General features: G+C 46.0%; 1 protein-coding gene across 1 annotated transcript; it reads left to right on the top strand.

The window, feature by feature from the left end:
* The first annotated feature begins 382 nt into the window (after positions 1-382).
* Positions 383-5255, top strand: LOC138766519 (peptidyl-prolyl cis-trans isomerase-like). Its single transcript, XM_069944112.1, has 5 exons — positions 383-543; positions 2334-2364; positions 4260-4348; positions 4671-4843; positions 4922-5255. Exons 1-5 carry the CDS (start codon positions 475-477, stop codon positions 5052-5054), a joined length of 495 nt encoding a protein of 164 aa, XP_069800213.1. The 5' UTR covers positions 383-474; the 3' UTR covers positions 5055-5255.
* The last annotated feature ends 7711 nt before the right edge of the window (positions 5256-12966 follow it).

Here is a 12966-nt window from a genome sequence, read left to right as displayed (position 1 = left end):
TTGCAAAACTACAACTCCCATCATGCCTGGACAGCCTTCGGCTGTCCAGGCATGATGGGAATTGTAGTTTTGCAACAGCTGGAGAGCCAAGGTTCCCTAGCCCTGCTTTACGTCCCCCCTCAGAATACATCATACATCCCAGCCCTGCCCCGAGCACACAAGCCGCCCATCCCGCCATGCATCATAAGCCGCAACCAGCCCACATCTACCGCGCCTTTCCAGACCACGCCCACTTACCTAGACCAGGCCACACCCTCTGATCCGCTGCTTTCCTCCGATTGGCTGCCGGCTGTTTGATTTCGCGCTCCTGATGTCCTGACCCAGCGCGGGTAGGCGTGTCTAGAGGGGCGGAGCTAGCGCTACATATAAGAGCCGCCGAGCCGCCTTCTCTAGGTTCTGTTCGGTTGTTCTCTCGCACCGGAAGGGCCTGTTATCGCTGCCAGTCTCTTACGAGCCGCTCCTCGATCCCGCATCATGGCACTTCCTAGGGTTTTCTTCGATATCTGCGCGGATGGCGCGCCTATTGGCCGTATTGTTATGGAGGTAACAATAAAGCTACTGTTATTCATTCATACTAAGGGCGGGTGGGGTGGGTCACGTGGTGCAGCAGTGGCGCGATCTTTGCCTACGCCATTGTTTTAGCGGGGGGGGGGGGGGGGAGTGTGTAGCTGCTGTAATAGACACGTCTGTCTCCTTGCATGTATCTAAGTTTAATGTATCTAAGCTGCATGCAGTAATGGCGGCCCCGGCCTGTGCGGGGAACGAGCGCCGCCTGCATTTCCCGTCCGCTGTCATGCCGGCTTATAGAGCGACAGTTGGAGACGGGGAGGCGTGGCTTTGGCTTTAGTGGGCGGGGCTTGTGTGGAAAGGAATCCATTTTGGGCAGCGCGTGCCTGTGTAAGATGTCTGCGCAGGAGGAGGGAGGGGGCGCCATCTTCTCAGCCTCCTCATGCGGCTGCAGCCATGTTCTCCCGCCATGTGTGCTGCAGGCTGTGGCCAGGGGGCTCTGTGGGGGATGTGGTTAGGGGTGTTCTTTAGGGTGGGTGAGGAGCCCCCTTTAACACCTCCAGATATGGCAATAAAAGGGGTCGTGTAGCAATAGACTCTATGCTCTTGTTGCTGTTAAAGGGGTTATTCAGTGCTACAAAAAACATGGCTTTCCCCCTCTTGTCTCAAGACTGGGTGGGGTTTGGAACTCGGTTCCATTGAAGTAAATGGAGCTTAATTGCAAACCACACTTGAACTAGAGACAAGAGTGGGGCAGAAGTGGCCATGTTGTTGTAGTGCTGGATAACCCCCTTTAAACCTTTGGCTCTGGGGTGCCATGACCTTGAATGGCATGCTGCTCTGGAGCACAGGTGATGTATACTGCAGCTCCGGTGTATGTAGCTGGTGTCCTGCAATATCAGCATGTAGGGTGAGGTCCTATGACTTGGAGGGATCCCCCAATGATTTTGAGGGGAGTTATGGTGTTGGGGGTCAGTGCTTGGGCCCTGGGCTCTTTAGGGTAACTGCAGCGTCCCCTACAGGTCATGAACTTGAGGCTGTGCCTCTTTGGTCCAGGATGAGAAGGCTGGCTAACTTAGTGATGCCATCCTCTATGGCTCTGGGTTATATAAGTGCTCCTGCAGTAGGTCCTCCAGGCAGAATGACTTTACATAACCTCCATCCGCTGCCCTGGGATGGCACAGGACTGCAGCGTCTACTAAGAATAGATGCTGCATCCCTATAACTGCAGGGTCTCCTATAATGAATGTGCCCCCCCCCCCCCCCCCCCCCCCAGAGGCTGTTCAGGCATGATGGAGTTGTAGCTTTGCAACAGCTGGAGGATCAAAGGTCCCTGTCCCTGGCATAGAAGGTAGATCTGCCTCCTTATAGTGGTGATCGGACTATGGATGTGCAGGGTCAGACATATTGATGTCTTCAATAAAAATGAATTTCTCGGCACTCACCAATTCAGCTGTATAGTTGTTTATTGCATCTTTACAAATGAAAATAAATCAATACAGGACGCATTTCAGCTATATGCCTCTGTCAACTGCAGTATAGCCAAAACACGTCCTGCATTTTATTTTCACTTGTGAAGATGCCATAAACACTACGGTTGAATTGGTGAGTGCCGAGAAATTTTTATTGCTTAAGTGGGACTTGCTCCTATCTACGTGCACACCGTGGATTCCAGCGTGCCGAACAGAACTTATGTTGATTTCAGCATGTTAATGTGTGATCCGAGGACCCCGGGCATGGCCTCATGGATGCCAGCTAATAGCCCCGCTCATCCTGGGTGTAGTCATCGCATTGTAGTAACGTCTTGTCTCCTTACTTCCTTACAGATTAGATCCGATGTCGTCCCAAAGACAGCAGGTAAGGACCAGCCTTATTCCATATAACAAGTGAACTCTGCGGTTAGGGAAAACATGGCCGCTTTTATCTAGAAACAGTGCCGCTCCTGCGCTCGGTTTGGGTGTGGGGGTTTTGCAGCTTGGAGTGAATGGAGGTGGTGTGATACCACACACAGCCTGTGGATAGGGATGGCGCTGTTCAAGAGTTTCTTATCCTGTATAATTCCTCTAAAGTGATCCCTTCATGTTTCTATATGGTCCCTTGTATTACTGGGACAGCTCCTGTTCATAAGGGTGTATTCACACATGGCCAAAATATGCAAAACTGTTAGCTGTAGCCGACAGATGACCTGATCATGTGTTCTTATGCCCTGCTGTACCTGAGATGCATATGGGGGGTTATACTGTCAGGTGGGTGTGACCTATTAATGGGGCATGAGTGGTCACGGATGGTGTATGGGCACCCTAAGAGCTGCTTCCATGTTGGCTTATTGAAGTGAAGCTGCTTTATATGGAGTATATTCCTGTGCTGTTGACCTGGAGTCTTCTATGGGCAGACAATGTGCTTTAAAAACATGGCCACTTTTCCCCCTCTTGTCTCCAGTTCAGGTGTGGATTGCAATTGAGCTCCATTTACTTCAATGGAACGGAGTCCCAAACCCCACCCAATCTGGAGACGAGAGGGGGGGAAAACCCCTTTAACAGACTAGACTAAAAACCACTGAGCTCTGCAATATATCCTAATACAAGACCACCCCTGCTGATTGATGCCATAGGGACAGACTGGTGTCCAAAGCACTGTCAGCAGTGTGCCCACAGCTTTCTGCCAAGTGGCAGGCAAAGCCTTCAGTCATGAGGTTTTGATCTTTGCAACAACCCATCCCTATATGATGGATAGCCTGGGGCACAATACAGACAGCTTGGCACTGCCATATAGATGCTGCCTGTACAGATACCTTTCACAATACCCAGCTGTCAGCTTGGTCTCTGGTTGTTTGTCAACTTTGAAGCTGCTGAATTCTAGAGTCTGGACAATAGTATGAGACTGCATTACCGACCATGAGTGTGCTGACTGTACAAGGGGGATTGTAACCTGTAACAGTATCTTTCGGCATTGGCTTGCAACACCAGTAGGTGGCAGCATAGGCCAGCACACAGTGCAAGGTTAAAGGGGTTATCCAGTGCTACAAAAACTATGGCCACATCCAGTGCTCCAAAAACCTGGCCACCTTCAGAGTCAACACGTTTCCAGTTCAGGTGCAGTTTGCAATTAAGCTACATTCACTCTAATGGAACTGAGCCTCAAAACCCTGCCCAAGCTGGAGAAGAGTGAGGCTGTATCTGGAAGAAAGTGGCCATATTTATGTAGTGCTGGATAACCCTTTTAAAGGGGTTATCCAGCGCTACAAAAAACATGGCCACTTTCCCCCTACTGTTGTCTCCAGTTCAGGGGCACTTTGTTCCATTGAAGTAAATGGAGCTTAATTGCAATTTCAAAACCCCACCCAGACTGGAGACAACAGTAGGGGGAAAGTGGCCATGTTTTTATAGCGCTGGATAACCCCTCGAAGCCATTCTACACCCTGCCCGTGACCCCAGTACACCTTGTTATCCATAGTACCTGTAGCATCCGGATGCTCTTCCAAGCTGCTAATGTCCCTTTAATAGGGTTTATTACTGATTGTATAAAGTTCTAGTCCATAGATCTCAATGACTTTATGTCCAGATTCTCATAGGGTACTCAAACCTCTGGTGGTTGGTGCCTCCATGCAACTCTACCTTGTAAAGGAGGTATAGATGGGCACACTATCCAGTCAGGAGGGCACAGCATATACTTCACACTTGTGTTGTAGCTTCCATGCTGTATATTGAGATCCATCTGTTGCTCTGTCATGAAATCTGCCTTTGTTTCCTTAGACAACTTCATTCAGTTGTGCACTGGGGAAAAAGGATACGGCTACAAGGGATGCATCTTCCACAGAATCATCCCAGGCTTCATGTGCCAGGTATGTGTGACTTTATGTAGCCTTCTAGAGGCTTATGTAGTTGTCTATTGCATAATATCATGCAGCTTCTGTAGAAAGCTGGGCATGGCCAAGCTGCATAGCAGTTTGCATGCGGAGAAGGTAACCTCAAAGGTTTAGTAAAACATGGCCAATTCCAGAAATGGCTCCTGTCCTCAGTTTGGGTTTTGCATCTCAAGTTGTGATGCTACTTGGCTCCATTCACTTCGATAAAACTGAGGACAGGGGGGCACTGTTTGCAAGAAAGTAATTGTTTTTATTCCTGCATAACCCCTCTAAACGTAATGTCTATTCACCTCTGCAGGGCGGAGACTTCACTAAATTCGATGGAACCGGTGGCAAGTCAATCTATGGAAACAAGTTTTCCGATGAGAACTTCAACCTGAAGCACACCGGACCCGGTATCCTGTCTATGGCCAATGCTGGACCTAACACAAATGGATCCCAGTTCTTCATCTGCACTGCTAAAACTGAATGGTGAGTTTTATATACTGTATGTTGTCTATAGGTGACCATTGTCTTGTATAAGCTACCTAACCCTCGTGTCTTGTTCAGGCTTGATGGAAAGCACGTGGTGTTCGGCAAAGTCGTTGAAGGCTTAGATGTTGTAAAGAAAATGGAGTCATGCGGCCACAGCAGCGGGAAAACAAGCAAGAAAGTCATCATCTCTGACTGTGGCAAACTTTAAGGCACTCCCCTTCACTTGTCTTAACATTACAAGCATTCCTTATTCCCTTTGACTGCTTCGGATTCATTTGGTTATAAAATGAGGCTTTGTGGACTGCTGGCGCGTAACATTACACACTGTAACATCTTTTTGTTTTTTTGTTCATTTTCCATGAGTTCTGTGGTGTGCAGAACAAGATCAGATTAAATAAAAAAACAATATGTAGTCCCTTGTGTGTGAGTTAATGCCAATGCCGCCTCGTCAGGTCATAGCCCAGCTGTGTAGAGCAGAGACAAGTGTTTGCGCAGTATACATAAACCTAAACAGCTGCTGACAGACTAAGACTACAGTCTGCAACTGGCTTTAGTTAGGCTTTCAAGAAAAATAGTATATGAACAACCCACCATAGCACCCTCTGTTAAAGTGGTTATCTGGGTAACAATATTCTAAATGAACCCCCTTCCCAGTACCACTATGTCTAATATACATGTATAACCTATCTTGCACCCTTTCCTTCCCCCATCTTCTCTGGAGGTGTAAAATACTCTACTCTGGGTCCATTCTGACCCAGGAGACATTATCTGCATCTCCATGAACCTGTGCTGCTACCATAGACTTGCATGTGTCCCTGAGCCTAGGTTTCTGTAATATGAAAACTATAGTTCTCTGCTTAGTCAGTGAATGCAGATGTGTACCTGTCTGTGTCGTGACTGTACGCCCAGGCTGAAGCACTGGAGGTGGGCTGACCCACCCTTAAGAGGGAGGAAACCCTAGCCCCTCTATGATAGGGTTCTATTGATTCTAATGGAGGGGCTGGGGTTTCTTCCCAGGAAGGGTGGTTCGGCCCACCTCCAGTGCATCTTCAGAATGGCCGGTCAACAGCGTTCAGCCAATCACGGGCTGGGACCGCTGTGGCCTGTGATTGTTTGAGTGTGGCCCATCAGCTGACCAGCCATTTTGAAGATAAGAGCGCGTGGGACCCAGGGATGAAGACAGCGGAGAAGAAGCCTGGACAGGTAACGTATGATGCTGCAAGGACATCGGTAATGATGGCCCTGCAGCCCTCGCTCAACAATCCGGCTGTGGAATAGGCCCAGTAAACGAGCGGCGATCTAGCAGATTGGCGCTCGTTTTAATCATTGGTCTGGCCCGTGGAATAGGGCCCTTAATGTTAGTCTGGATGGAACAATGTATTCTGTCGCCAAGCAGGGATCCTACACTACACCCTGTAAACTTACCTGTTATGCAGCACATAGCTACATCATGTGTGCCTCAGCTCTGCTACATCAGCTATTATGGAATACATATTGGGGTGAAAAACAGTCCCGTTTACTGTGCTGCAATAGTAATGACAGCAGTGGGCAGGTAAGAAAGCTAAGGGGCAAGTATGCAAATGGACAATTAGGAAAATGGGTGATGGCAAATGAAGTTTCCTAGCTTGGCTAATAGACCAGCTCTTACAAAGAGTTGTAACTGGTATGGCACCAGCTGGACAGATGGCTCAAAATACTCAAGGGAACTTGATGGTTAAGACCAGCTAGCACTTCATTTTCCCCCACTCTTTGGATAACCCCTTTAAGGTCTTGAGTCTGATCATTCAGCACTTGAATAGTGTTGGATGCAGCCCTAGGGAGTCTGGGGAAAACATGCATATGGCCATAGGTATCGAGCCAACAATGTCTAGTTTGGTGAGCCATTCCCATCTCAAATTAGCAGCTAGGCTGACTAATGGCATTTTGCTCTAGAAGTCAATGGCGAAGGGTACCTTTCCTCCTATAGCTTGTGTATTTTCTGACTAACAGTAGGACTTTCCAGCAGGGGTACCAACACTCTTGTGTCACCACCCATCAGACACTTGCTCCATGTTTCAGATTTTTTTGTTCAATATTTTATTGGTTTTTCGGCATTGTGACAAATATATTGTATGGTATCATGCACTATATTATGAGAGGATGTTAAGTACTTAACATAAGAGAAAATGACATTTCTGTAGTGTACAAATCAAACATAAAAGCTCCCAAAAAGAGTCCCGTAGAAGTTGAGAGGTGGGAAAGTTGAAGTCTGTAATCGGAGAACATCACCATATGCATACAAATGATAGTTAGAATGCTGTTACTAAAAGGAGGCTATATTATCCAGTTTCTTACTGGTACAATACCAGAATATCTTAAAGAAAGACAATAGACTGCGGAGCAAGACAAATATAAAATAGAGTAAAAATTACGAAAGACATAACAAAACACATGACCACATGAAACTCAGTTCCATTGAAGTAAATAGAGCTTAATTGAAAACCCACACCTGACCTGGAGACAACAGTAGGGGGAAAAGTGGCCGTGTTTTTGTAGCCCTAGATAACCCCTTTAAATCCTGTTGGGACACGGGTAAGAGGATATCCAGGGTTAGACAAATGTTTCCTGCCAGAAACAGTGCCACTCCTGCCCCCAGTTAGCATGTGGTATTGTAGTTAAGAGTCTTAAGTGAATGGAGTAGCATTGTAAACCTCAACCTGAAGGCAAATGTGCTGTTAAAAAATAAAATTGCTTACCATCTTGCATAATTCCTGAAAGACCCATAGGGGGAGATTTATCAAACATGGTGTAAAGTGAAACTGGCTCAGTTGCCCCTAGCAACCAATCAGATTCCACCTTTCAGTTTCCAAAGAGTCTGAGGAATAAAAAGTGGAATCTGATTGGTTGCTAGGGGCAACTGAGCCAGTATACAGTTTACACCATGTTTGATAAATCTCCCCCATAGTCTATGACCCACTGATGCTGGGTTTATGTAAGAGCACACCTGGAATGGCAAAAGACCCAGAGTATCTATAACCAAACTGATTAAATTTCCCCAATGTACGAGGGTATAACTTAGCATTTTTGGTATATTAGAGACTGGCTTGCATTTCTCGGGCCGATTATTGCTCCTTGAAATAGAGACAGCGATCAGCTGATTGTTGTTTTTGGGTTTGGATCTAAAATCATCGGGCGCCAACCGTGCATCGCTATGTATTATAGCGATGCACGGCTGCCGATTCCCCAAACACCTCTCCTGTGCTGCGCAGCGTCCGAGCAGCCTGGGTTTGTGATTAGCTGAGCAGCCCGCCAGTTGACAAGCCCGCTCAGACGTTGCTGGCACCGGGAAGCTGCAGCGCAGACAAGAGAAGACTGGGAGCAGGGAGAGGTTTGGGGTCCATGCAGCCCTTAGAGTCCATTTACACAGAAAGATTATCTGACAAAGATTTGAAGCCAAAGCCAGAAACACTATAAATAGAGATCAGGCCATAAAGGAAAGACTGAGATTTCTCCTCTTTTTAAATCCATTCCTGGTTTTGCCTTCACATCTTTGGCAGATAATCTGCCAGACAATCTTTCTGTGTAAATGGACCCTTACAGTCCGATTATTGGTCCAGTAAACGAGCATTGATCTAGTACATCGGCGCTCGTTTACTAAAATAATCGGGCCGTAGGACGCACCATAGGACCCTTATGGTGCATTTACACAGACAGACTTATCTGACAGATTTCTGAAGCCAAAGCCAGGAATGGATTTAAAAAGAGGAGAAATCTCAGTCTTTTTTTTTTATCTACTCCCTGTTTATAGTCTGTTCCTGGCTTTGGCTTAAAAAAAATCTGACAGATAAATCTATCTGTGTAAACATACCCTTAGGGCTCTATTCCACCGGACGATTAATTATCGTTCAGATTATCGTTAAATCATTCGAATCTAAAGGATAATCGTTTGGTTGAAATGCAGTTAACGATTAACGACCGAATGAAAAATCGTTGATCGCTTTATAAGACCTGGACCTATTTTTATCGTTGCTCGTTCGCAAATCGTTCGCATTGAATAAGACGTCGTTAGGTCGTTTGCAATAGCGAATAAATAGCGAAGAAAAAACTATCGCAATTACGATCATAAGTTCCATGGAAATGAGTGAACGTTTTCAGGTCTTTCGCAATAGCGGTCGTTTGAGATCGTTAACGATTATAGGAACGATAATCGTCCGGTGGAATAGGACCCTCATAGCCTCTCTGGAATTTTGAGAAGCCTATACAAAATTGCCTCAGGTGATAAAGCAATCCTGTCTTTTTTAGAGACAATAGTTACCTGGAAGTAAATTTGCTAACTTTTTGGGCTTCCCTACTTGCTCTCTAAACATATGTCACTGGACAGACATTTTTGAAAGGTCAAGTTTTGGATGTAGTTATGGCATGAAAGAGGTTTCAAAACCACTGGGGATCTGATGAATCCTGACCTACACGGATGGCTCGCACCCACAGAAATACAACACAAATTTCAGCTGCCATCCTCTCACAATATATACATAAATCAGGTTCATACTCTGCACAGCCAGGCTTAAAGGGGTAGTTCACAAAAATTTTTTTTCTTTCAAATCAACTGCTGCCATGAAGTGCCAGAGATTTGTAATTTACTTCTATTAAAAAATCTCAAGCCTTCCAGTACTTATCAGCTGCTGTATGCCCAACAGGAAGTTGTATTATTTCCAGTCTGGAGAGCAGGAGAGGTTTTCTTTGGGGATTTGCTCCTGCTTTGGACAGTTCCTGACATGGACAGAGGAGGCAACAGAGAGCACTGTGTCAGACAGGAAAGAAAACACCACTTCCTGCTGGATACACAGCAGCTGATAAGTACTGGAAGACTTGAGATTTTTTTATAGAAGTGAATTACAAATCTCTGGCACTTTATGGCACCAGTTGATTTGAAAGAAATTTTTTTTTGGTGGACTACCCCTTTAAGGATGTGAAAAATCTGAGTCGTCGCAGCAGGACACCCTGGATACTATCATTGGGGATGAGACGCATAAAGAGTTAATCACATTGTATAATGCTCTGCGGAATACTTTTCTCCAGATAGAACAAAAAAAAACTCTCATAGATGGTCCACCTTAACCCTTTCTGGACCGGGCTAATTTTAGTTTTTGCGTTTTCGTTTTTTCCTCCTTGTGCTTAAAAGGCCATAGCAGTTGCATTTTTACACCTATAGACCCACAAGTCAGTACGATTAAAACGTAACATGTATAACTTTTATTTTATTTGATGGCTTGTAAAAAATTCAAACCATTGTTAACAAATATATGTTCTTTAAAATTGCTCTATTCCCAGGCTTATAGCGCTTTTATCGTTTGGTCTATGGGACTGTGTCAGGTGTCATTTTTTGCGCCATGATGTTTACTTTCTATCGGTACCTTGATTGCGCATATGCGACTTTTTGATCACTTTTTATTACAATTTTTCTGGATTCGATGCGACCAAAAATGCGCAATTTTGCACTTTGGGATTTTTTTGCGCTGACGCCGTTTACCGTGCGAGATCAGGAATGTGATAAAATAATAGTTCAGGTGATTACGCACGCAGCGATAGCAAACATGTTTATTTATTTTTATTTATAACATGGGAAAAGGGGGGTGATTCAAACTTTTATTAGGAGAGGGGGCTTTTTATTAATAATTACACCACACAGCACGCTGTATTCTCTACCTGTAACACCACACAGCACACTGTATTCTCTACCTGTAACACCACACAGCACGCTGTATTCTCTACCTGTAACACCACACAGCACGCTGTATTCTCTACCTGTAACACCACACAGCACGCTGTGTTCTCTACCTGTAACACCACACAGCACGCTGTATTCTCTACCTGTAACACCACACAGCACGCTGTATTCTCTACCTGTAACACCACACAGCACGCTGTATTCTCTACCTGTAACACCACACAGCACGCTGTGTTCTCTACCTGTAACACCACACAGCACGCTGTGTTCTCTACCTGTAACACCACACAGCATGCTGTATTCTCTACCTGTAACACCACACAGCACGCTGTGTTCTCTACCTGTAACACCACACAGCACGCTGTGTTCTCTACCTGTAACACCACACAGCACGCTGTATTCTCTACCTGTAACACCACACAGCACGCTGTATTCTCTACCTGTAACACCACACAGCACGCTGTATTCTCTACCTGTAACACCACACAGCACGCTGTATTCTCTACCTGTAACACTGATATTGGATCAAGCATCTGTTATCTTTGAAGTTGAGCCCCACAGTAAGGCTCTGATCCCCTCTGCCGTTTAGCATCATTTACTTGTGTTACTGCATCATTTTTGTGAATACGCTGCAGTACTGCAATGACACTCTAACATGTGTGAACACTGCCCTAATTTCACTGCAGATTTCTGCACAATTAGAGAAATTAGTGCAACACCTGCTGCTGGCCGGTCAGAGATGGTAAATCATTCAGGGGATTGGTGGATCCAGCCAAGCCTCCTGTGACATCACGCCCTGCCCCCTGTCTGCATCATCAGCCTGATCTCAGCAAACACACACAATGTGAGACAGAGGCATGGAAGATTTGTCTCCTAAGGGGGAGAGCAGAATGAGCAGGAGACAGTGTGGATTGGCACAGAGGCCATTTTTCTTCCTGGATTTCTATCAGCTACCAGTGTGGCAGAACCGCACAGATATGGTAATACATTGTATAGACTTTTATGTTTACTCTGAGTTTATTAAATTTTTCAGATTATAACAAAAGACAAATATAAGGTGGTCAAATGTGCATCGCATACAAAGGTACATGCTTCAAACAATAAACAAATACAAACAACCCATCCTAAGATGAAAGTATCAGGGCATATTCCATTTATATCAACAATGTAAAAACTGCGGGGATAACCCACCCTATAAGGCACGCCTGAACGGCAGATGGGGAAATCTTGAAAACCAACATAGGCTCTAGCAGTTGGACATCAAACATACACACAACACAACATGAGACAAAGACAGAGACATAGGGGCGGGACAAAGGAAAGGAAGAAGTACTGCGATTGGTTATGGTAAGTACTTAGAAACCTGCGAAGGGGACCACACGAAGTTCCCTCCTCCTGGAATGGGAGCAAGAAACGAGTAGAAGTGACAATCTATTTCAGAGACTCTGCCATGTGAGCTTCAATGCACTAAGGTAGAAAAAGTATCCGACTCCACAAAGAGGTCCCAGGGCAGCCAGATCTGTGTGTATTTCTCGGAACGATCCTGTGTCTCAGCCACCAATTCCTCAGCTCCTTTCATCTTTTTAAGCTCGCTGTACCACTCAGACAAAGTATGGGTATGCGTTGTTTTCCAATGTCGCGGTATCACTGTGCGGGCTGCTGCTAGAAGATGTCTCAGTATTCCTTTCTTCTGGGCCGCCAGGGTGCCTGGCAGCATGGACAGCAATGTAATTTGGGGCGTGTTCGCTATTGTCTTTCCCGAATAGGCCTCGTAGACCTTCAGAACACCCTCCCAGAATGGCCTCAATTTGTCGCAGCCCCACCATATGTGCAAAATGGAGCCCTCCTCCGTAGCGCATCTCCAACACCTGTCTGGTATCTCTTCAGAAGAGAAGGTGATTGCTAGGTCCCTTTCCCAGGCTGCAAAAAAGGAAGCTCTAGTGTCATTACTCAATGACAAGAGCAGCGAGTACATCCGTGACAATGTCCCTGTACTCCCCTCAGCAGATAGTACCCAATGGTCGAATTCCGTGAGGCCAGGGCTCGAGGCGGTTCCCATCATTGAGGTGCGTACAAAGGAGCAAAATTGGTTGTAGGAGAACCAAGACAAGACTTTATCTGAGCTTTGCTCTTGCAACGAATGTAGGGAGGGGATCGCAGAAGCTACACCTAACTGATGGAGTCTGGGATTGTCTGAACTCTTCCATATCAGGAAGGATTGTTGAGTGAGGCCCGGTGCAAAAGCAGGGTTAGAGAATAGTGGGGTCATTGGGCCAGGTCTGTAAGAAATCTTAAAGCATGTCACCCACTTGTCCCATACACTGAATGTGTGTCTAGTCAAATATGCCCATGTTGAGAGTGGCTCTCTATCCACCCTAAGTAGCCACGGGGCCATCCTCAAATCTATGGGCGC

The sequence above is a fragment of the Dendropsophus ebraccatus genome, chromosome 1 (assembly GCF_027789765.1).
Source record: "Dendropsophus ebraccatus isolate aDenEbr1 chromosome 1, aDenEbr1.pat, whole genome shotgun sequence".
NCBI classification, from domain to species: Eukaryota; Metazoa; Chordata; class Amphibia; order Anura; family Hylidae; genus Dendropsophus; species Dendropsophus ebraccatus.
Note: the sequence above shows the minus strand (reverse complement) of the source record. Positions and strands in the feature narration are given on the sequence as shown.

Excerpts from the sequence above, each read along its gene's own strand:
- LOC138766519 (XM_069944112.1), top strand. The coding sequence starts at position 475 with ATGGCACTTCCTAGGGTTTTCTTCGATATCTGCGCGGATGGCGCGCCT. Across the intron at positions 2,365-4,259 it reads TGTCGTCCCAAAGACAGCAG|ACAACTTCATTCAGTTGTGC; the intron begins GTAAGGACCAGC and ends TTGTTTCCTTAG. Across the intron at positions 4,844-4,921 it reads TGCACTGCTAAAACTGAATG|GCTTGATGGAAAGCACGTGG; the intron begins GTGAGTTTTATA and ends TGTCTTGTTCAG.